Source organism: Acanthochromis polyacanthus, chromosome 23 (genome assembly GCF_021347895.1).
Source record: "Acanthochromis polyacanthus isolate Apoly-LR-REF ecotype Palm Island chromosome 23, KAUST_Apoly_ChrSc, whole genome shotgun sequence".
In the NCBI taxonomy this organism is placed as follows: domain Eukaryota; kingdom Metazoa; phylum Chordata; class Actinopteri; family Pomacentridae; genus Acanthochromis; species Acanthochromis polyacanthus.
The window spans coordinates 10,481,377-10,505,967 of record NC_067135.1 but is presented as its reverse complement, the minus strand read 5'-3'; the positions used below and the strand labels follow the sequence as shown (position 1 = coordinate 10,505,967).

General features: G+C 39.4%; 1 protein-coding gene across 1 annotated transcript in view; it reads left to right on the top strand.

Moving 5' to 3' along the window:
• LOC110949394 (protein tyrosine phosphatase receptor type D) overlaps window positions 1-24,591 on the top strand; it is a 376,478-nt gene that overhangs the window by 311,275 nt on the left and 40,612 nt on the right. Inside the window, 14 exon segments of the mRNA XM_051944213.1 lie at window positions 12,927-13,115; window positions 14,262-14,270; window positions 15,043-15,060; window positions 17,035-17,145; window positions 18,936-18,947; window positions 21,899-22,014; window positions 22,016-22,141; window positions 22,143-22,170; window positions 23,254-23,430; window positions 23,433-23,492; window positions 23,495-23,662; window positions 23,665-23,700; window positions 23,703-23,830; window positions 24,295-24,366. Of these exon segments, the coding sequence (XP_051800173.1) occupies window positions 12,927-13,115; window positions 14,262-14,270; window positions 15,043-15,060; window positions 17,035-17,145; window positions 18,936-18,947; window positions 21,899-22,014; window positions 22,016-22,141; window positions 22,143-22,170; window positions 23,254-23,430; window positions 23,433-23,492; window positions 23,495-23,662; window positions 23,665-23,700; window positions 23,703-23,830; window positions 24,295-24,366 (1,250 nt within the window).

Sequence of the window (24,591 nt, the reverse complement as noted above, 5' to 3'; positions counted from 1 at the left end):
CAAGATATTAGGAACGCCTGTTAGATCAAACTAACCCGCCTGTTTGTGAATGTATAGTACATGAAGGTTAATGAAGCAACTCAGCGTCTCACAGTTTTGCCTTCTGTCTGTTTTCCTGCCCGGTAGGACGACTCACCTAGTCACTGATATTCTCCTGAGCCCCCGCAGACTCCAGCTTCTGGCCTCGGCCTTTATCAGCTGCCCCTGCACAGACAAAACAAATGAATCAACCAAAATAGTTCCATTTTATTTTAAGATAAATGTCGACACACCAAATATATATATGCTTTATTAGACTTTGAAATATCAAACATCACAGTCATCCCCGGTGGGCGGTAAGAGGGTAAATATACAATGAATAGGCCTGAAACATAAAAACAGAACAGATGTCTAGCAGTGTATGCTTCAAAGTGACAGGAGCGTTGGTGAGAATGGAGGCATCTCTAAGGGGAAGGTAGTGTACGGTTGTTTATATATTCCCTGCCATGTCTTCTTTATTTGCAGATGCTTAATGCACTCAATAGGATCAAATGAGGGTTGATGGAATGTTAACAAAAAGCTACAAAAAAAAGTAATAATAAGAAGAGGCTTCCTAAGGTGTGTTTTTGTGAAGTTGAGAGAGACCAAGTGACATCCACCTTAGCTATGAGTTTGGCAAATAGCTGAAAGTATTGTCAAATATTTCCCCTTCCCTCAGTTGAATATTACTAATAATAACTGAAAAAAAAAATGCTGATGGCAGATAAGATGACAAGAGCAAAAGTTCTTTTTTATTCCCCCATCGAAATAAATGGGGCACTGTTTTCTGAAGTAAATGGAATCATTGCTCAAGGTAACAACCAGCAAATGGAATATGCAAAGTGAAATCCTGAAGAGGGCGGGAGAAGGACAGAAGGGAAAGAAGGCGGGAGACAGAGACAGATCGAGGGAGTCTTTAACATAAAGCCACAATAAAGTCACAGATGAACCGAGTCAGATGAAGTCAGTAAAGTGAGGCGAACGCAAAAGACAATAACGGCGAGGAAGAAACACATGATGGTAGGCAGAGGAGGTCTTGAAGCCTCTACCTTTCCCCTAGGTAATCTTTACTCAGAACAGTACATCTGGCTGAGCTGATGTGGAGTCTGTAAAGCAAGAAGAGGTGGAAGCGGGGTTGCATCTGAGCGTAAATGGAGCTTTGTGCCTGGCGTCCTGCCTGCCTTGCTGCCTGCCCAGCCAGGCCTGTCGAGAAAGGCCCCCTCTCCGCCCTTCCTGCTTCATCTCTCCTTTTCATCTCCCTCTTTACCCATCCATTTTAGCACTAGCCCTAAGGGGCATCCGACACTAACACTCCCTCTCTGCTTTCATTCTCTTCCTCCCACTCCGTTCGCTTATGTTGTAAATGGAGGAATATCACAGCTAATCCGTCATGTTTATGAATGACATGGGGCCTACGGAGAGTTGGGGCGCCTTGCCAGAAGTGGCGTACATCTCTGTTGCATGCCCTCTGCTTGGCTGATCCAATCTGCCCCAGCAGCGACGGCCATAAAAAATGTCTATGGGGGATGGCAGGCATTGAGGAACACTGTGCAGGGTCATTTTAAGGCTTGTTTTAATCCATTTCCTCCACCATTTTTGTACAAATTCTAACTAAGATTCAAGTAACTGCTTTTCTGTGGAGTTTACTACACGTAATGTAAGACTTTGCAATAACACTCCAAAAGATATTCTCAAAAAAAGCATGAAGAGGACTCAACACCATGGCTACTGTCCTTTTAGCGATACATAAAAACTGCATGTGTGTCTTTTAATGGGGGGTATTGACAAATTAAGTTTACTTGTTTGGCTATACATGAGAACAGATTTTGAAGGGTTCAGACAAGAAAATCCTGTTTTGTTCAACATTTTACTATCAAACCAGTACGTTGAGCTTAAGTTTTACAACTACAGTAGTTCCCCAATGTCATACAGACTAAGGATTGTTCATCTGTGAAGGTTTTTGTGGGCAAAATAGAGCCAGATGATTAATAGATTGAATCTACAATGGTTTCCTCATAATCTCAGGCAATAGGTGAGGGTTTTTAATGACAAATAAGCAGCATTCAATTAATTACACAATCTCAAAGGGGATTTATGGAAGAAACAATCAGTGCAGGGCAAAGGGGGAGAGGATGCTATTTTTCACCCAGACAGACTGAACCGTGGGTTAAGAGAGCTTTCTGCGCCTTCACCTTCCTCCTCCTATATTTCGTTCCAACATTCATCATCACAGGAGTTCTAAAGAACACACTGGATAGTATTTCACAACCCATTCCATCCTCAGTCCTTTAGGCAACAATGGTAAAATAAAATTTTTAGTGGATGGTCGATGGTCCCTCGTTGTCTGCCCTCGGGTTTTAGCAGTTTTCTCAAAGAGACTCTATTTGTTCAGCAAATTACTGAACTACCTTTTAGAGGAACCAAGCTAGAGAGACTTAATGCCACTTTGTGTCGGAGCGGGAATGTTCCTCTTAACGCTCTATTACAGTAAATTGAAATTAGCTGTTTGAGCCAACTGTGGCACATTCACAATAATATTCATTAGTGTGCTCTGCACCTGTAGAATCAACTAATAATCTAAACCAAAGTATTTTTTCCTCAGCTAAACTTTTACTGCTGATTTCTGTTGCATTTATGGCCCTACTTTTTCCATTGTTCTCATGTTCTGGTTTTCTGAAAGCCTTTGTGTGACCATGACAGTTACCATTTTTCCCCTTAAACCTGATACCTACAAGAAGGTAATTGTTAAACTTCACTTTTCTTTGAAAGTAGGACTTTGACACATGCAGTAGTCTGACAGACAATTGCAAAGATACACACAAAAATAGGTGGACCACTGGCACAATCCTCCAAAAAACGTGATATACATATTGAAACACACAAACATCTATCCTCAGCAGAGATAAATGGATCATGGGTTTTTATAGCCCTTTTATCACACTTTCCTTGACACAAAGGAATTAGTTCAGACTTGTAAGTCCCCCACAGATGCACTTGTAAACCTAAACTGGGAAGCAGTCACGCACTGCCACTTAACATTTTCTAAAGTCAGTTCATTTAAGGCTTTGGAACATAAAGAACTGGCACCCTGGACATATAATTGGGATATGCTCTCACATGTGAGCTCTTTTCCAGTCTAGGCAATCATAAGGACCACATCAGTCCAGATACATGTCATAATTTAAAACAGTTTTAAGGTTGACTCAGAGTTCAGTAGCCTGGGTGCCTGAAAAAAACAACGTGGGGAGGTGAATTTCAGAATTATCCCCCACTACACACCAGCATGTGCTCTATTAGATGGAAGTGCTGAACATTTTGTTTTCCATTATTGGATTACTTAAGCAATATCTACCCAATGCAGGTGCCAGGAGGCTTATTTGGGAAATCTGGCTCAAAGGAAGCTCTGGGGAAAAACCTAATCTTATTTAGACTGGACCACATGAGTGCCAAACAGCACTGGGATGTATCAATGAGATAAATACAGGCTTTGTGTTCTCTCAGGACATTTAGGGAAAATTTAGACATCTCGATTTATGATTTCTTCATTTTGCTCAGCAGTAATACTCGTGTGTTTATGCTCTGCGGGCTTCTCTGACTTCTGCCTTCAAAATTAATGGCTTTACCTGCCACTCGTGAATGCTACTTAATGCCGTTAATGTCAAGGATCATCACTTTCACTTGCATCTCAACTATTTCAGGTATTCTACCCAAGGCTGTGCGAGGACATCCATTGGTTAACGACAATGCCCAGGCATGTGTGGAGTAGCATTTTTCGAAAATGATTCCACGTACTCATTTAAATCTACACAGCTGCTGTTCAGAGCTTTGTCCTAAAGTAGAAGTACGTTATGATTAGAATGCACACAAAAGAATAAATAATTTAGATGAATCTGATCAAATATCCGTGTTATTCAACGGAATTTATTAAAAATGAGCAAGGCAAAACATGAAATTATCCTGGTCCCATTATTGAAAATTAATGTGTGAACAGGTTTCACCTCTGCTAAAGTTTATGGGCAGAATGATGGATGGAGTGTTGGGTAAAGCAACTCTGCCCAAGTCCCAGTTTGAAACTGTTTAACCAAGCTGCTAGCAGCTGATAAAGCAAAGGGTGGGCTCAGATTTAGAACCTGTCAATCAATAAGTGCTAGTTTGTAAAAGTACAACTGTTTTTTTTCCCACCACAACATAAAGTGTACCTTGTAAATAGAGCAAGGAAATCAACAACGATGTGGGTGAAACATTAGAGGGGGGGGGAGAGAAAAATAGAACAGATGCCGTCATGGAATTGGCACAAAATGGAATTGCTGCCTTCCTTTGTTAATCAAGAGCTCTTACGTTTGGTTGAGTAATTTTGTTTGTGTGAAAACAAAAGCATAATTAACAGTTCCCTCTCCCATGCCAAAGGAAAAAAAAATTGAATATGTCAGTGGAACAGGAGCCGAACAGAACACTTTGTTGAGGAGGATTCAGGTCGTCTCTAAACGGATGTATTATCTAGGCATGCAATGATTTTTTAGAGAACTGTAAACACATTACACTGGACATTGTTTCCTTGTTAATGTGCTCTAAATTAACAACCTTATTTTTTTTGGGAAAAAAAAAAAAGGTTTTGTCACAAAGGTCAAATGTTCACGAGGATATTAAATACCAGTATTGCATAAAAGATGGATTCTGGCTGCCCTGAGGCCCTTTTTTGTTTACTATCATGCCCCAATCTTTAATTTGTAACCTTAGATTTTGTATATGGATTTCCTTTTAACTAGTTTACAAAACACCAATTCCTAATTCAGTGTCGACAAGCTGATGCATTATCTAGTCAATTCCAAACAAAGCTCTTGTATTAAGTTAGATGACTATGTGATTAACATGATTAGCACTCTAACCAAGCTAAAATCTCTGATCTTGTCTCTCACTGCTTTGGGATTTTTGAGCATGGAAAAAAGCTTTAATCAGTGTCCCCTCAACTTCAAATTATATGCTATGGTGCGGTGGGCAAAAAAAAGAATGTTTTTTTGGCTCAGGCTGCTGAGAGAAATGAGCACTGCCGTCACACTCCAAGGGTAATGTTTTGTGACTCTTTTTGTTGTTGCTGGCTGAAATCTTATCTTGAAAGGAGTGGTGAGAATCAGATTGATTCCTGAATTGGGCAAAAATAGTCTTTAGTACAAAAGAAGTGTACAAAGTAAGGGTGTCATATTTGAAGACATCTGCCCCAAATTACTACACCGCTGTAATCCAGCATGTCTGACTGAGACGGGTTACCTAAACAGTATGTCTTGACGCACACTTTTCTCCACCATGATGCCACAGCGAGTGACCTGTGACGGCCTTTTTGAAGAGATTGTATCCACTCAAATATGTCCAACAAATATATCTTATTATGGCCTGCAGGGATTTTCCCTTAAGAATAACCTCAACCGCGGGGGTGAATAGTCTTGTTCCGCTTGGAGAGAAAAGGCTCGGACCGAATCCAATCTTTGTGCAGCAACCACAGAACTGAAGCCAGGATGTGACTGGAGAGGTTTATGTTTTTATGGCTTCACTTGGAAATTCCGGAGCAACAAAGGCTGATTTTCCTCTCAAATTCCTTTATTGAGAATTTTCAGAGCCAAATGTGATTTCATTGTTGGATAAGAGAATCGAAAGCTTGCATGATCAATGGATTTTACACTTACGCTTCATTTCCTTGCTATTATGTTGCGTTTTTCGCACCTCAGTGATAAAGAATGTCATTGTTTTTAGAACATTGCACAGCATTTTTTACATTTTCAAGGCTAATGTCAGGATATTTATTACAGATAAGCTGTCGTACTTACTTGACTCAAAGTTGTAAAGTTGCTAAGTTAAGCATATATAATATGAGCAGTGTGTCAATATCTGGCAACACCGAGTCGCCGTGAAATTGCTTTGTTGAAAACCTGTGCTCTGTCTGCAGCTTGACACTCACCGAATAAAAAGAGAGCGATGGGAAAGGCATGCTGATGTTTCTGGTGACCCTGTGTAAGGTGTTAAGCAGGAGAAACAAACGGGCTTTTAAATTTGACATCTGGACCTAGTGTCACCTAGCTGTCAACAGATGAGCATATGTCAAACTCAGACAGACATCCTGGTCATATATCTGACTCTCTCCGAATTTCTCATGAATTCCACTCCATCGACGTGGCTGCAATAGTCACGTAATACCTTGTAAAATCACCTTAGGCTCATTCATACAGCTGCCTTGGTGTAGCACTACCTAAGCAAATCTGTAGGCACTACCTGATCAAGACTAAATGGCACCTTTGTTGAGACTCCATTAAGCTTATTTGATTAAATCCAAAAAAAAAAAAGAGAGCAGGTTGTTTTGTTTTGGGGTTTTTTAAAGCACTGCAGGTGTGTAGTTTACTTTGTGCAGAGAGTGTGGTTATATTAACTGCAGTATGATGAAAAATTGTGCAGGATTTATTGCTGCACTTCAGCAACATTTTAGAAACTGGAATTGCCACTGTTGTCATACAAGGAAAATGTGATTTCCCTTATGCTCGTATTTTGTACGAATGATCAATAGATATAATCTGCTAATGGGGTGAGTGTATGTCCAACGGGCCTTATGTCTTCTGAAAAAATCTGCTCACTGAGGTACTTTTTGAGCCAATGTCCTTTTTATACTCATCCAATACTTGGCACCACACACTCATATGGCCTGATAGCCTGGCAGTGGCTAATGTGTGCAAATTGTCATTGGGAGTCTTTTTATATCAAGCACCAGTGCTCAGCACTTCTTTAGAAGGTGACTTCAGCATTTCTCTCCCTTCCATCTCATTTAGTGTGTAGATCCATTGTTGAATATACAGTATGGGTCTGTAAAGCAGAAACTGCCCTTGTCTTAGACTGTCCTTGAGATTGCAGTCCTCAGCGAGGTAGAATAAGGAAGGGAGGGAAAAATGTAAAACCTCTTCCTTTTCTCTCTTATTTTGACCTTTCAGGTACGACTTTGATCCACTGTATAGAGTAGCATAGCTCTTTATGTTTAAATCACACAGAATATTGTATATTAACCCCAACCTACATATTCAAAACCATTCAAATTTCAACTGTTATAAGTATGCAGTTCATAGCTCCAGAAATGGTGATGAAACAGCTCCTTGCAGACGATTTATGTTGGTCAAAAACAGCCTCGTGATTGTTAGTGGAAGTGCAAACATAGCACATGTGAAAAACTGCTAACCATTCAGCCCCTGGTTGATTAATTTTTTCAATCTTTACTTTTAACGCCCTGTCAATACCCCAACATCTCCCAAAAAACGGACAACATATGTGATTAAACAGTGATTAATCTCATTTTATTTTGGTCTCCTGGCCTTGGAAGGAAAATGCTGCAGCAGTTCTGTTGACACAAGTTGTTAATCACAGCACAAGCTACCAAATGTGTTCAATTTCCCTCTCTTTATTTATTATCACAATGGTAATTCACTCCACTGCGAAATAAATGAGGGTACAGCTGAGAGTTGTAAGCAGCATGAGAACATCAGAATGCCTTTGTTTATTGTGTCTAAATCTCAAGATATGTGTGAGAACAGTTTTGAAGATACCTCACCGCTGATGTCATGACTTTGTGGCCTCTCTAAATGAGTCCACAAAGCAGCTGTAAATAACATTTTCTGGGCTAAGTAAGAATGTATTGGAAAGGCTAGTAAACTTTGTAACAGATCATTAGTTTTAAATGCCCTGTCTGGTGTCATATTAGATGTCTGTACTGGAATTACAGGCGAGGATCATGCAACTAGAGGAGCATGACAGGTTTGGTGAAAGTGCTCTTTGTACATTTGACCCGGCCTCAATTTTGCATGTTTGTCACAATTTTTGTGAGCAATACTGTGGTTAATTAGTGGTGTAAATCCTGTGTTTTTACAGGATCCTGATTTTTTTTTAAAGCTATCTTACTGACCTCTGTTACACCGTTTAAACTTTTAAATAAATCTTGTCCTGCACCCTGTACTTTTCTCCTTCAAGCTGAATAACCTAAGATGTACACTGTATACATACTGCAGCATGAGAACAATTGTGACGTCTTAAAGGACAGCTAAATTATGATCTCTTGAGCACTTTGTTACAGAATACATTGCAATTTCACAGGAGTCGCTTTTTAGTTCGCATGGATTGTCACATCCAATTACTGTATTCAACACGCATCCATGCTCCTAGGCTTGCTTCTGGCTATTGTGTTTGATCAGGTATACTTTTGACTCACTGTAGAATCAACTAATTGTCTGCTCGACCTTGAACAGGCTGGAGGGAGCTTGGACAGGAGCTACCTTGTACAATTAATTCATTTCCCCCTCCTCCCTGTCTTTCTCCATTTGAATGAGCAATGCAGTTTTTCACAATAAACTAGTCTCTCATTCCTTGATAGTTGTTGATAGCTGCTGCTTTACGAATAGATGAGCAGTTACAGCCAGCTTTTCTTCTGTCACTTTGGCTGAAATTTGTGTTTCGACTTAATGTACTGTGCCTTTTGCAACATCCATGAGTGCATATGAGCATTTATTACCTTTCTGTGTTGATTATTGTGCAAATTACCTGGTTATATGAGTGATTACATACATTTGAGTGTTTATTTTGCATCTTTTTAATGCTAAACTAGAGCTGCAGTGATTATTCAATTCATTAATCAGTTGTCAACCATTATAACAATCCCTGATCATCTATTTGGATGTCATTTATAAGGGGAAAAAAAGTCAATATTCACTGATTCCAGCTTGTGTAATTTCAGTATTCTCTGGTTTCCCTGCTCCTCTACAACAGAAAAGTAATTATCTTTGGGCATTATCTTGGGCTTTGGAAAACACAAATTGACGTTTTCACCATTTTAGAGGCCAAACAAATAACTAATTAAGAAAAGAATGATCAAACAACTGATGATGAAAATGTTGGAAAACTATAGTTGTGACCCTACTATGAACAAATTCCATTTGTTACTTTTTTTTATGAAGCTGAGAAAGCTAGTAGCTCTCAAGACTTTCACATTAACATTCCATAACTGTAAAATTCACTATTCCATAACTAGAGTCAGATATGAATAGTAGCAAAAACAAGTTCCAAAGAAAGCTGAGGAGATTTGGGTCATTTCTAAAGGTTTTATCCTAAAATCGGTCCGTCCTTCAGCTTTAACTTTAATTATGGTGTGAAGTAAATATGGCTACTGGGATTGAGGTGAATTGACTAAGTGCTTGTTGTTTTAATGAGCTGCAATTGTGTGCCAAGCACAACACAAAGCCACACACCTACAAACTTTTAACAAGAAAGAAGCCAGAGCATTTCTCATTATCTTAATGAACACTGAAATGGATAAAGATAACATATTTAATTTTAAAGGAAGAAGGAAGAAGCACACACCAAGATGTCTTGTATATCGGTGCGCAAGTGCCAAGAAAATGACCGCCTTTAAAGTAAGTGCATGCACTATATAGGATTAGAAGTCATTAAACCAATTTAAAAAGCCTCCAGAGACCATCACTGTATCACTGGCCATTCTCAAACATGCTACAAACACTCCTGTTCCATCAGTTCAGGCAGGGACACGGAGTTGCATTGGAAAGTTTTGCAGTTCAGTCTGAAGTCACTCATTTGTAATACAGTCTATTTCTGAGAAGATTTATCCATGGAGGTGGTTTCTCATGCCAGATACCCAAAAGCATTGTTGGAAGGCAGCCATAATTGTCGTTTGGCTGTGTGCAGGCTATGGCATCTCAAAGCTGTTTCCAGACTGATGTCGCCTCATGAAAATTTAATGAAGAAATAGTTTCCAAAAAGGTGCTGTTTACGAAAGCAACAGAAGCCACTAATTAGCCATATCACAGCAGGGAAAGGGAAACTTTAAGGTGTACGTAGACCTCATTGGCATTCAGATTAAGCAGGTCTTGTTTTGCAGGTTAACACTTAGCCAACATTGCACGGATTCATTTTGCATATGGGGGTCTTACGGCGTACGGACTATTCCAAGCCTGTAGCCTCTCAGAGATCATCGCTTGCTGAAAGCCAAAAATACTTCCTGTTCAGAGCGTTGAGCTTCAGACAAAAGCTGCTCAGGGCTTTGATTGTCTTTGTTTTGCTAAAAGAACATGTTTGGAGCAAAGTGCAATGTGACTTATCTTCTTTTACATCTCAAACGGCAGCAAGATGTAGCCCGCCCTTGTTCAGTCAGAAAGCTGAGACACAGGCAGGAACAAGACAGCTTATACAACACACCAAAGCCACCTGCCACCATCAAAGCACATCAAAGCTCCACCTATCGTGAATACATGTGTAGCCAGTGTAACTATGTTCTTTCCTTACTGTCACCAAAGAAAGAGTTTGACATTTTGGAAAATATGTTTGCTTTCTTGCAGAGGGTTTGATGGTAAAATTAACACTGGTCTCCTCATATCTGTTAAATTTACCACATGAGATGTTTAGCTTAGCATAAAGACTACTGGTAAAAGACAAATGTTAAATTGGCTTGAATGATTTGCTTTAGTTGGAAACATGCAATTGAATTAAGTTTATCCAATTAGGTAATATTAAGGCCACTGGTTCATGTTAGATGTACGACTTGATTTCTCTCAAATGAACCGTTTGCATTATAGCACATTTTAGAGAACAGTGAACTTGAAGTTTCTAGTGTTTCCATCCAGCATATGTAAAACTTGATTTTGTCACTGAGCTTAGTGCTTATTCCATTTCTTTGTTCTGTATTCCTACTCAAAGTAAATGGAGGTTGAGTTGCAGCAGAAAATTTTATAGAAACTTAGATATCATGACATTGACAGATGTGTGATGCTAAACAAGTAGGGTGCAAAAAACAATCTATTTTTTTAGGTGCCAAAAAAGTGAAGACAAATATCCCCAAAAACAAATCTTTTGCAACATCAAATTCATGGAGTCCACAGAAGTAAACTACCATCCTCAAAACAGAGAGATACACTAGATTCACTCCTTCATTCAAGTACTTTGCTAGCCTAGCCACGCAAGACAACCCACGGCAACAAATTTAAGTCTCTGCCAGGGTGGGTCTAGTTACTCTCCATAAGGCTTGAGGTTGGATGCTCCTAAAATTGGCCAGACGAATCACCATGAAGTGTAGAGTCAGAAGGTGGGCGTAACTAAGTGACGACAGAGGCGCAGCGATTCTGACAGAAACAACCGGCGCACAATAAACAGTTATCTTTCGACTCGGCTTTGGCCACAGCCCTTAAAGATTTGAAGCTAAAATTCAACTTGAAAGATAAACAAAGGACGGCACTGAAGTGTTTCATTGAGAAGAAAGACATATTTGGACTTATGCCGACGGGATATGGCAAATCCTTAATATACCAGTTGGCTCCGCTGGTTGGGAAGCTAATGGGACTTAGCCACAATCCGGCGCTCTAGGAGCTACGTCAGCCTATTCGTTGCGTTGATTGGTTGTATACCTACCCAATTGCTGCAGAGTGATTTGAAAGACAACCTTTTAGCCCGCCTCCCTCCCTGTCGAGCGTTCCTAGACCCTTGTGTCTTAAGAGCTGGGTCTAGCGCGGCTAGGCTAGTACTTTGCTTCAACAACAGCTAAAATGCACTTTTTTCTTTCTTTTTTTTTTTACAGTATATTAGCTAACTTCATAATAGATAATATATATAGATTGTTTTTTTAGCAAGATGACAAGATCAGTGCCTCTCTTGTATCTACTAATGAAGTTACCACCAGGAGAGTTTTAACTTAGCATAAAGACTCAAAACATGGAATGAAACTCAGTCCAGCTCTGTCTAAACATAACTAAATCTGCTCACTAGTACCCCTAAAGCTTACCGAAGAGTTACATCTGAGGCCTGTAGGAGTTGAAGTTAGCAAGGTAATTTCATGTTTAATCCTATGATTTCAGGACTGTGATGGTGTGGCATAGATCAGCACATACTGGAACAGTCCCACAGTTCTCCCAAACCTTGCTTTTATAAAGTAATATAATCCTAAAACAGAAACTGATGAAAACCCTAAAACCTTTTACTTGTCGACCTAAGATTTGCAGTAAGCCTACTTAACGGTTTGAATGATGTTTGTTTCTCATTTGCTCCCAAAACTGTTTCACTCTGTCCAGGTTGCAGCTGAAAGAATAAAGCGACTGATTAAGAGATTTACTGAATTCATCTTCCCCATCACCATGAAACGAGTTCTAATAATTCATTACTGATTCTCTAAATTTGGCATTTTTTGAGAGTCTGTAATTTTGGTCTAAAATTTTGTGATTCGTGATAATTAAATTGGCAGCGGCTGTGTTGCTCTTATCCTTTGTTATATTTTCATACATTCACGCTGATTTAGGACAGTCGTCGTTCTTCTTTATGTGAGGTTGTTTACAGCCAGGTTCAGAAATTCTTGGTTGACTTAACCAGTGAATAAGTAGCTTTATGTGACAACTTAGTCCGATTGTGCTTGGTTTAGTAAAGCCAGATCATTATAAGGACATCCTGAGATTGCTGAACTGGCTTCATAATGCAGGTTTGTTTACTGTATACGTACATATTAAATAGACAGGAATGAGAGCAGTGTTGATTTTCTCATTTCTCTGCAAAAAAAGGCCAATCAACAAACTTCTCTGCATAAACTAGAACTTTAATGACTTGGAGTTGCCAAAATTATCCCTTGAAGTGTTTTTTCATTGTCATTTTTTGTTCATTTTATGTCCTTGTCTCTACCAAATGTGGCAGAAAACCATGTCTAGATGCCACCGGTTTAGAAATAGTGAAGACACAATTATTTGCAGATATTTCTTATTCTCTCTGTCCTCTTTGCTTCAGCTGTCACTCATTCTGTCGCTCTGCAGTCTACTGGCTCTCCTCCCTCACTAGCAAAAGGGTTGATGCTGTCTGCCGACATGCTGGGTCTGATCTTTGCTACAAATGTGTATTTCCAGAGGACCAGCTGCCCCCTGGTTTCCCCACCATAGACATGGGCCCACAGTTGAAAGTGGTGGAGCGAACACGCACTGCCACCATGCTCTGTGCTGCCAGCGGCAACCCTGACCCAGACATCTCCTGGTTCAAAGACTTCCTCCCTGTCAACACCACCAACAACAATGGACGCATTAAACAGCTCAGATCAGGTAGGTTTCCTCTGCTGAAAACCTAATTACCAAACAGGGAGTCTTTCTTGTTTTTCTTCTATCTGATCTGCTCCCCCTGTTGTATCCTCTGTTCTTTCATCCTCTTCTTCCTCCCATAATTTAACTTCTCATTTTGCTTTTAATTTTGTAGGTAATGGCATTGTTTCTACTATTCCTGCCCTCTACTCTGTGTACGCCCCGGTGTGTGTTGTCTGTTTGTGTGTCTCCCTTTGTCTTTCAGTGTTGTCATGGGCTGTTGGGATTGTTCCCCCTCTGTGTTTGCTGGCTTCTGCCCTAACTTTCTGCCCTCATTGCTCACTGCTGTGACTTCTTACAATGATTTTTTTTTTTTGCTGTTTTGTGTTGAGTTCCTTTCCACTGCATTGGTGCAGAATTACATTTTTAGACTCATTTTCTTCATTTCTTATGTCTTCTTCTTTTTTTTTTTTTAACAATTAATATTCAACATCCGGCTTCATTCAGAATCTGCAAAGGAGTGCACACAATTTTAAAATAGGACAACATGCAGCAAAGCAAATTAATTATTGTTCTTGTGCATTTGTTGAAATTTGAGTTATTAAAGAATTCTCATTTGAATGGATATTTACCTTCTTTTAGGTTATTTTTGGACAGTAATCAGCCACAGTAGTGCGTAAAGCTTCATAAAGCTTTTCCCTTTACCCACGGATTCTTTGACGTTACCGCCCCTGCTTTAATGTTTAGATGCTAGTTTTGCTTTTATTTGCCTGTGACATATCCTAATATGCCCATTGAGTATCCCAAGTTTCATTTTATTGATCTAATAGAGAAATTATTCTACTATTTCCTAAAAAAATGTTGCAGCTTCCTGTGCCAGCTAACGACAACACATTAGCACAGCTTCTTAAATTTGAAGTCTTGTATGTTTGACCACCTGTCTTCACAGATTTCACAGCTGTCCTTTGTTAAACCATCGTGTTAACCTTACTTCCTTGCTGACTTGTTTTCAACAGAACTGTGTAGAATTAACCCTTATTTCTAACGTGCGACTTTTGATTCACGTAGAGTTGATAAAGCATTAACGAAACCTTGTTAACTAAACTTACCTAAAGAATATAATCATATTCTTATGCTGTCTTTCTTCTCTCTATATTTTTAAATCTACAGAATCCTTTGGTAAGTGCTTAGCTCTAAAGCACACATCACCCCCACTAATTTTCCATGTTCCAACAACTATTAAAATGCATGGCATGCATTTTACTAACAGATAGTTTAGTTTGAGGGCTACTACTAGAGGCACACACACTCTTCCCTCACCCCACAGTGCTCAAGTGTCCCACCACTGCCAGCTAGAGCTTATCTGCAGATTAGAATCACCAAGCTAGTTTTGTCATATACTGACCTGAGTAATGATCTGTCCTCACATGTCTGTTACTCACTCACTGACCCAGCACTTACTCACTACTTAATCTTTTAATATCAGCACCTTAGGTATGAAAACTGACAAGAGCTTTAGGGAGGTGACCAGTTCTGCCTAGTTCAGGTCAAGCAAAAGGACCACAAAGTTTTTGTTTCTGCCTCTCTCTTTCTTTTGGTTTTAAATATCTGCTCTCAAGCTCATATACAAAGTCCTGAAAGTCTTTTCCTTCAGTAGATGGTCTTCAGAAGCCCTTTGCCACTTCCAAAATGGCACCTCCCCGTGGTACATCAATGTACAAGTTCTTCTCTCTGACCTATGATTTTTCTATGATGAATCCTGTCTTTCTTTGCCAGTAGAGTACAGAAAAGTTCTTATTCTCTTTCTCTCTCCTTTCTCTTTCCTGTAGTACCTTTATTTACGTACCCTGTTAAATCTAATTTGATTCTTCTTCCAAAGCCCCCAGCCTCTATCTACTCGTACTAATGCTTCTTCTTTCTAATCTTATTTGCATTCATATTATCCACCCAGGTGGTACACCAATAAGAGGTAAGAGTGCTGAACTGACGTTCACAGAATGAAAATAATACAAATTCATTCTTGCTGTCAACCCATCCATTCACTCGAATCACCTCCATTTTTGTCCTGTTTACCAAGACCAAATCCCATTATGTTCATATGGACCTTCCTTCTTATTTGTCCTGTTTCGTTGACTAAATTTGTATTCCATCTTTTTTGTCTATGCTTTATTTCCTCCTTTGTATTCTTGTTTCAAGAGCCTGTTTAGCTCAGTTGTGATATGCTTGCCCTGGCTCAAATAAGCATATCCAATGACAATTATTTTTTAAACTATACTTTTATGTTCATTTTTGTTTTCTTTTTGGCCATAGCGAATCATGTGTCCCTCTTTTTGTCCAACTAAAACAACCAAGCATTTTTCCCCCTTAGCTGTTCTTGTTCAGCACTAAAAAAATGCACAGATGCTGTGGAATCACGCAGGCATGCTGAAGACAACATTGCCTCTCCTCTGCTTTTTTCTCCCAAAGAATTCTTTCTATCTTTGCAAACTATTTTTTTCCATTTCTTCTATTTGCTTTCCTCTCCTGTACCTCTACAAAAAAGCCCAAACAACCACTTTTTTGATAAAGTTTCTACGGTGCTTTTTTTCTCTTTCACCTATTTTTCTTACTTTTCTTGGGTTTGGAGACTATTTTACTTTTTGACTTTTTTTCTTCAGGGTTTGGGGAAGGCAAACAAGTAGAGTCTGGCGAGGACCTGATTGGCTCATTTTTGCCGTGTGACATGGAGCTGAGGAGTTGTTGATGCATAAAGCCATTTTTCCCTGGGTCATGTGACACCACACTGCTGATCCCATTGGTGGATTTTTATGGGTGTCTTTTGTAGCTTTGACAAGCTAAAGCAGTGGTTGGTTACCTTCTTGTCGGCTCAGGCCGGTATTTTGAATTTTGTCTTCTAATACAATTGCATTTTATTTTTCAGCTAAGGGTTGTCAGAAGGTTGTAAGTTGTGTCGACATACATTTCTTGCTAAGATTTGCATGTCAAAACTTTTGTTACAGAGGGTTATATGTTGGTTTTGCCTTACATGATACTTCAATTAAATTTTTTTCCAGATATCTCAGCAGCATTTTTCTATTTTTTGTATGCGCTGCATTTTTTTTGAAAGTCACTTCACGTAGATGAAGTACCAAATTATTATGTAGGCCAAATATTACACCTGATCTGTGATTGAATATGCTAAAATTCATACCTAAATTTCTTTCTTTCAATTGTCTTCCCTTGTTATGCTGCTTTCTTATACTGTAAACCTCTTTTGTTTGATCCATGTTTCCCTGAAGCAGTATCACTCATCCCCATATTGACCAGTCCAGTGACATGTTGTATATTGATGGGCTTGCCCCTATTCTTCAAAGTGAAATTATGACATTTTTTTTTCATTGGCGCTAGGATGAGTGTCCTTTTAGACCCTATAAGTAATCAGTTTTTTTCTGTAAAGATGTCATCAACAAGGTAAATGTATTAGAGACAGAAGATAGGTGTTTTTCTTTTCTTTTCATTTAGATTTGGTTGACAATGTGTTTTTTTTCTGTTCCTGTGTCGCTACTTTAGGCCTGTTAAGGGAAACAATATATTTGTATGGAAATGTTTTGCATGATGCAGCTATCCCTCACCTATAGTAGGATCACAGCCCGAACAGCCAGCTGTTCGGGCTGTGATAATGATTGGGGGAATAAACTAAAGACGTATAAAATAGAGTTTATAGAAGAATGTAGTATTTCGTTTATGCAGTTTATTGGATATTGTTTAACTACAACTTTCTGGAAACTGTCCAAACTACTTAAGTTTGAAAGGACAAAGCTAATCTAGAAGCGGAGGGAGGTTGATGATGACCTCCTTGAGGTCAAACAAGCTCGTTGCTTTTTAATTTTGCTTGTGAACTTGTTGCCAGCAGCATAACTTTAACCAGACATACTTCGCCACCCCGTTTCCTATTCCCAACCAGGAGCCCTCCAGATAGAGCAGAGCGAAGAGTCTGACCAGGGGAAGTATGAATGCGTGGCCACCAACAACGATGGAACCCGCTACTCTGCTCCAGCAAATCTTTATGTCAGAGGTAGGAGATGCGCGTTAATGTCACCAGCATGCTTTTGCTCAAACAATATTTTGACTTTCTCTTTAAAAAAATTCATGAGGAATCTTTAAAATCAGCCAATAAAGTCTGCAGGGGCCAATCCTGTGAGGCCACTGTAAGTATGCTTTGTTTTCTGTTTTTTTTCTTTTTGTTGTTGTTTATTTGCACTGGACTTACCTGCACTGATTTGAACCTACAGTTTATGCTCTGTTGTGTCTTTCTTGTCCTTTGTGTTGATTATCCTGAATCTAACACCGATGGCTAGACTGCTTGCTGTGTTTATCTATTAATTGCTTTAAAACCTGACTGTCTGAGGTAGACATTCCTCCTGCGCTAGTCCCGACTCTTTCCCCAGCAGTGAGCAGATCCTTTTTCTCCCTAATTATCAACAGTGGAAGGGCACCTTTAATCTTACTACGCTAGTTATTGACAATGAAACTGTCAAAATATTTTCAAAATCTAGAGTCAAAACCATTGTCTAAATTTTTAAAAAAATATATAGATAGTGTATCGTGTAAAAATTAGCTTGTAAAATTAAAATGAGCTGTTGGTAGCTACAGAGTGTTTATACAGTATAGCCTTGCAGTTTTATTATATACAGTATCAACCCGGTCTCACGGGAAGTTTTAGTTTCGGTTTCGTGCGCACCAACACGATTTCGTCATGTTTTTCGTGCCGCTCACCACGAAATGTTTTTCGCTGTGGTAATCACATCTGAAAGTGGTTTATACCGGCGGATTCATGACGATCTAAGCTGTCCATCGGCGTATACTGCTTGTGTGATCGCGTTTGCGGCCGCCGGCCGCCGGACATTCTTGAAATTCCTATGCAAATTGGTAAGTGTACCACCGGCTTATGGTTAGGTTATGGTTAGGGTTATGGTTAGGGTTATGGTTAGGGTTATGTTTAGGGACGATGTCATGCAAAATATAGCGTTGGATTCGCCACGGTTTTACATTAAAAATATAATATACACATTCTTTTGAAATACGTTCTGAGTGGCACGAAAAGTCCGCCGTTTAAAATACATTGGTGCGCATTTCGTGGTGAGCGGCACGAAAAACATGACGAAATCGTGTTGGTGCACACGAAACCGAAACTAAAACTTACGTGACAGTTTCACGAATCCCCGTGAGATCGGGCTGACAGTATAGTTAAGATGGAGATGCTTTAAGTAATCTTTTGTTTTTCCACAGAGCTTGCAATCGTTCGCTATATTACAGTAAAAATATTAAATGCATTGATGTGTATACTGCTACTTACTTTTACATTTTTTGCAAAACACACCGTCGTTTTTTTTCAGTATTATCAAGTGTTGTTTTAAATTTTCTCTAAATACGTGTGTGTGCCTGATAAGATCTATTTCTCCTGTTTTTCATTTAAATTTCACAATGCTCTTCAGTCCTATGGTTAGCTTTTAGCAATCATGAAACTATTATCCGGTTCCAAAGCAAAAATATATAATAAAACTAAAATAAATAAGTATATAAAATAATTAGAATTATAAGCTAACCACATGGCTTGGGCAGAAAATGTGTTAAAAGTAAATATGTCTTCTTGTTTAAAATGCTTAAGCTGAGACAGATTGCTTTGTTAGATGGGTGCCAGGGAGATAAGAGGGGCTCCCTGCACCTCACAGACATAAGGTCCTTCGAATTGTTTAAGTAGCATTTGAACACCTAAAACATGGCCTTTTTACTCTCTGTGTTTCCCTTGTTTTTCTCCTTTCCTTATTGCATTTTGTTCTGCATCAAATTCCCTACATCCCTCAGAGCTGCGAGAAGGTTGGTGTGTTTTTACTTTTTGAACACAACACAAAACAGAAGATTTTTTTTTTTCCCACAAAAAAATTTAAAATACATCTTGACATTGCAATTAAAATACAAATGCATTACCACATCCTATTTTATTCTACCATTCTTTTTTGAATTCTCTCAAGATCATTTCTTTCTCTGTTGCACATTTAATGTTTATGTTCCCATTGAGAATGCCCCCGGTCCGTGTCAGAATGCTTGACTGTCCAACAGGTGGTGCATGTTTGCATCTTTGAGGTGGGGCGGTCGGGATGATATTTGCATCGGTCGATTTGCATGGTCACATGTTAATGTCTGAACTAGTCTTCCCTTCTCCCCCAGCCTTGTCAGTGTTCCTGCTTGGTTTCTCTGATTAACGGCGCACCAGATCAATAGAGGAAGAAAAAGCTCGTAATGAAGTCATTTCTTTGCACAAAAGGCACACAGCATCAGCAGGAACTATGTTCTCGATTTATGTGGGCTCCTGGAACTAGCAGCAGCTGTTCTACATAGATGCTGCTTCATATGGGTGCTGAATCTTCCTCTTCATATAGCCATTTAAGCTTCACTACGCTCCAATTTTCCCTGCGGCGCTCTCTCCAACTGAAGTTTCTCATAGATAAAAATATGTTAAAGCAAAATCCATCCTTTGTTGTAATTGGCACTAAAGTCAAGTGTCAAGCAGTAAAAACAATCTTGCCCTCAGAGATTATACACTTCCTCGGATGAGGATGTTTCTGCACAGGAAGTCATGAAAAAATGATGCATTTAGAGCATTATCCACAAGACTTGACAAATGTAATGATATTCAAATGAGCAGGATAATATTATGTCTGTGGGAGTGTGATCCAATTGGATATTAATTAAATATTGAGCGAAAGAAACGTTGTATTTAATAATGCAAGCGGTTCCCCTAGATTTCCTCTCTGGAGAGCTGCAGTCTGCTCAACAGAATGGGCTTTATGAATTAGTAGCAGCCAGCAGGAAGGGCAAGACTATGCTGCAGCAAATGCGTGCACAAATAACACTGAAAATATTACAGACAGTGTTTACAAAGAGTGTAAATTCACACGCAATAAGTATTCAGATGTTTAAAAGTGACACTGACAGTTTTCTTAAGGTTTACTAAAGATTTTAATGAATAATCTCACCCAAGCAAACAGTAATCTACTTTAAATGCCATGAGCAGTAACACTGACTTAACTTTTAATTTGAATCCCTCCCCGATAGAAGTTGAGCTGAAGTCTCAGTTATCATCTGTCTTTAAATGTTTTTGCATATAAACCCCTATTGATAAAGTCGAAGGAGAAGTAATATATTCACCCTCTGTCCTATACGTTATTCTCCCAAGACTGTAGTTTGTAACAGTGTCAGATTAACCCTCCATTTACACCGTGTGATACCACGTCTTCCCTCTGACCCTGTTACTACTTATTTTGCCCCTGCTGCCTCTGTTTCCCCTTGATTCCTTTACATGGTTGCCTCCCAAAGTCGCGTATTGTTCTTGTATGCATGATGGACTCCTGCTCCCCTTCAAAAGGTCTCGAAGCCGTCCATGTGCACTATGGATGTTATACATTTGAGTTCACTTTAAAGCCAAACTTTTCACTTGGAAATTCAGAGTTTTTTGTTTCTTTTGAAGAATACTTAAAGAATGTGCACCCACTAAAGCTGTCAAATGATATGCATTGTTGATTTCCAATTAATATCATTAATAATGATTATTTTAAAAAAGTTACATGATTAAAAAGAAGTGCAGCACATACCTAATTGTACTAATTGTACTTATATCCACTTCCTGCATATTTATAACATGCTAGAATACTGTTATTGTAATTTTATTTATGAGTTGTACAATAAGCTAGCAAACCAAGTGATTCTTTATCTTGTCTCCTGATAACATTCCTTGAAATGTTGGTACACATCGTACAGTCTAAGTGATCTCCCTCAGTCCTTTGTGTTAAACTGCACTTAGAGGCATGCACTCCTATTGAAATACTTTGAATAAGCATCACTTCATTTTGGTTTATTCTGACCATGGACTGATTTGCACAATCATAGACTGTATTGTGGTGAAATACATTAAAAGCTTGAAGCACCAGCATATCTGTTCTTCTTGTGTGAAGATAAAGCTTTGTCATTTGACCCTGAATTCACCAGCATAAAGAAACTATGTGTAACATACTTCTATCCGCGGAACTGTTTGGCACAGTTCTCAAGCCTATTTCAAAAGGTTTACCTTTCTTATCTATCTTCATGAATGCAAACAAGTAGGTAAACGCAGGCTAGAACAAAGCACAGCAGGCTTCTAATCGCTCATGACTCGTGCATAGAAAGAGTGTAGTTTAGCCTTGTGAGAACATCCCAATAAGCTTTTATTTGTTACGATTACGAGTTAATCAAAGCATGAATGTATAACATTTTGACAGCCTTAGATTTTATTTTTTGTTTTTTATTTGGCTGAGCCTGAAAAGCCACAGAAATAATCCACCCTCCCCCTTTGTTGCGTGTATTATCTATATGTCTGTGTGATGTGAGAATGTGACGCGGCACATTGTCTCACATCAGCTGGAAGTGCGCAGCCTGAAAGTTGTTTCTTGCATACAAACTGTGGAGTGCTGTTGACTCTCCAGCACTTTGTGCAGTTCTGTATATCTGTACCGATGGTGACGCAGTATTTTGTGCATGGTGCTCGTGTTGGTGTTAACCCATTCACCACTAAATCTTGGATCGAACGTGTTTGAAATGTGTTTTATCAACGTATCATAATTAGCCTATATAGAAACAGTTATTTTTTATTGCTACAATTAACATTCTGTTCCCATAAATCTACCAATATGAAAGCAAACATTTAAGAAAAATACAGGCCGTATTTTCTTTCTCTGAAGATTTGAGCTGCTTCATTTTCTGCTGGTTTCATACTAAGTTTTGTCTGTTTTCAGTGCGCCGGGTGCCACCACGATTCTCCATTCCACCTACAGACAATGAGATCATGCCGGGCGGCAGTGTCAATATTACATGTGTGGCAGTGGGCTCTCCCATGCCATATGTCAAGTGGGATGCTGGGTGCTGAGGATCTTACGCCAGAGGACGATATGCCCATTGGACGGAACGTCTTGGAGCTCACTGACGTCCGGCAGTCGGCCAACTACACCTGTGTGGCCATGTCAACACTCGGGGTGATTAGAGGCTGTGGCACAGATAACAGTCAAGGGTAAACATGCTGCTTATTCTTACTTATGCAGAATAAAACACTACTCTCTCATTATGAACACCAAGGCTGAGGTCGATTCTTTTAACAGTTGAGTTATAGCAGATTTCCAAGTGTTTCAGATTCTGTATTTTCAGTTTGCAGCTCATATTTGGTATTAGCTGCCTACCCAAGCCACAGACTACCAACAGTTTTTTAAAGAAACTTATTTACCTCTCACTGTCATGATAAGTCATCTGTAGAGGATTCTTTAAAGCTTTAGACAAGCCCTGGCACCAGCCTCAGTGCATTAGATTCCAGATTGAGAATATAGTGAAGTGCTTATCTCTCAGCTGGAGAGCTGCAGAGCCACAAGCCCACCATTTCTGTTAGCAAGATGTAGGGGGGAGGGTGGAACGTAGTGAGTATTGTTTTGGTGTCCTCTGTAGACATGGTACTATCTGAGTGTAATCATATCTACACTGTGGCGTACCAGAAAGATATCCCAGATTGGTGTCGCCACACTCGCATACACACACACACTCGGCTTGTTTTTCCAAGACATAACATAGGATATTAGTCACAATAATAACAGTGTGGCAGGAGCTCCCCCAGAAGCATACTTTCAAATGGCATATTAAAGACAATCTATTGCTCTGATATCTTTGCCATGTGCCCGGTGTGGGGAATTAAAGCAATAAATTTACCTGTTTAATTATTAAAGTGATAACACTGGGAAATCCAAGATTAACAACAACAGCACTCTTAAATGCTGAACATGGGTATACAAGCCCTGAATCTCACACAGCACTTCATATGCCCACCTTCTTTTTTGTGTAAACTAGAAAAAGTGAAATAATATTACGACTATCCACCCACCTAATAGAATGCGCCAAATATATGAGTCTCTTATGAGTGGAATACACGGTGTATCATCAGTATCATGCGCAATGGTCTTGGTAAATTAATTGTGATCAATATAAGTCAGCAATCAACAATTAAATAAAGTCTCTGCGGCTTGTAAAATAAATTACAGAGGTATAACTTTGTAATGCTTTGAAGTATATTTGCATTTTATTAATATTTATGTAATAATTATCGTCACAGCATTGCCCAAGGCTCCTGGCATTCCTGTCGTGACAGAGCGCACAAGCCACCAGCTAACATTGACGTGGGACTCTGGTAATCCTGAACCGGTGTCCTACTACATCATCCAGCATAAGTCTAAATACTCCGAGGACTTGTACAAGGAGATTGATGGTGTAGCCACCACGAGGTACAGTGTGGGGGCCTCAGCCCCTACTCTGACTACGAGTTCGGGGTGGTGGCGGTAAACAACATCGGGCGAGGCCACCCAGCGAGAGCATGAGGCCAAAACAGCTGAGGCAGGCACCCAGCACGGCACCGAGGGCAGGTCCGAGGTCAATGATGAGCGCCACCACAGCTGTTATCCAGTGGGATGAACCTGAGGAGGCCAACGGTCAGATCATGGGCTACCGGGTCTACTACACAATGGATTCGCCCAACATGTCAACCTCTGGGAGAAGCAGATTGTCGAGGGTCTAACTTTGTCACCATCCAGGGCCTCATCCCCAACAAGACCTACTACATCAAAGTTCTGGCCTACACCTCAGTGGGAGATGGACCGCTTTCTCAGATCTTCAGATCATTGCCTAAGACCGAGGTGGGTTTTCAAAAAGTATTCCACAAATTAAACTTGGAGTGTCACAAACATTTTTTTTTTGGGCAGTGATGCTCATTAGTGGGTTGCAGTTGTTAACCAGAGCTGAAACACATCTTCAGACTGTCAAAAAACCACCTTAAATGGGGCTTTCTTAAGAAGGAGAAATCACTTCATATTAAAAATTTAACAAATACAAAGACACCCCCAATTGCCATTTTTCCATTTGAAAAAGTCCATATTGTTTTTCTGTGTTAATTTATGAACATGGAGGTAATAGTGTTCAACTTGAGTGAAAAAATTGCAAAAGTGCAACTTGCAATGTGAATGAACAATTGCAGGACAAGGGAATATTCATTTATTTCTATGAATTTGAATTCCAGTTCCCCTCTACCAACCCAACCGACTTCTAAAGGAGAAGCCCTTTAGTCAGAAACCATTATTTTACCTGTCATGGATTGCCCCAGCACAGACTGTGGACAAGAAATCAGTCAGCCGGATACGAAACTATGTACAGAAAGAGAGATGACAGAGACGAGGTAAATATTTACTGATGTTAAACCATTTTGTTACAGCGACCAAATTTTATTGTGCAGTGAAAAGATTATTGTAATTTTCTAAATAAAGTGTTCTAGTGGGGGTTATGCAACCTTATTTTATATTACTAGTACATAGTATGCAAGACTTTCTTTTCTCAGTATTTGTGTACTGTTGCTGTACATTTACTTATCAAGGGTTGAGTATATATGTATGAGCAATTACTC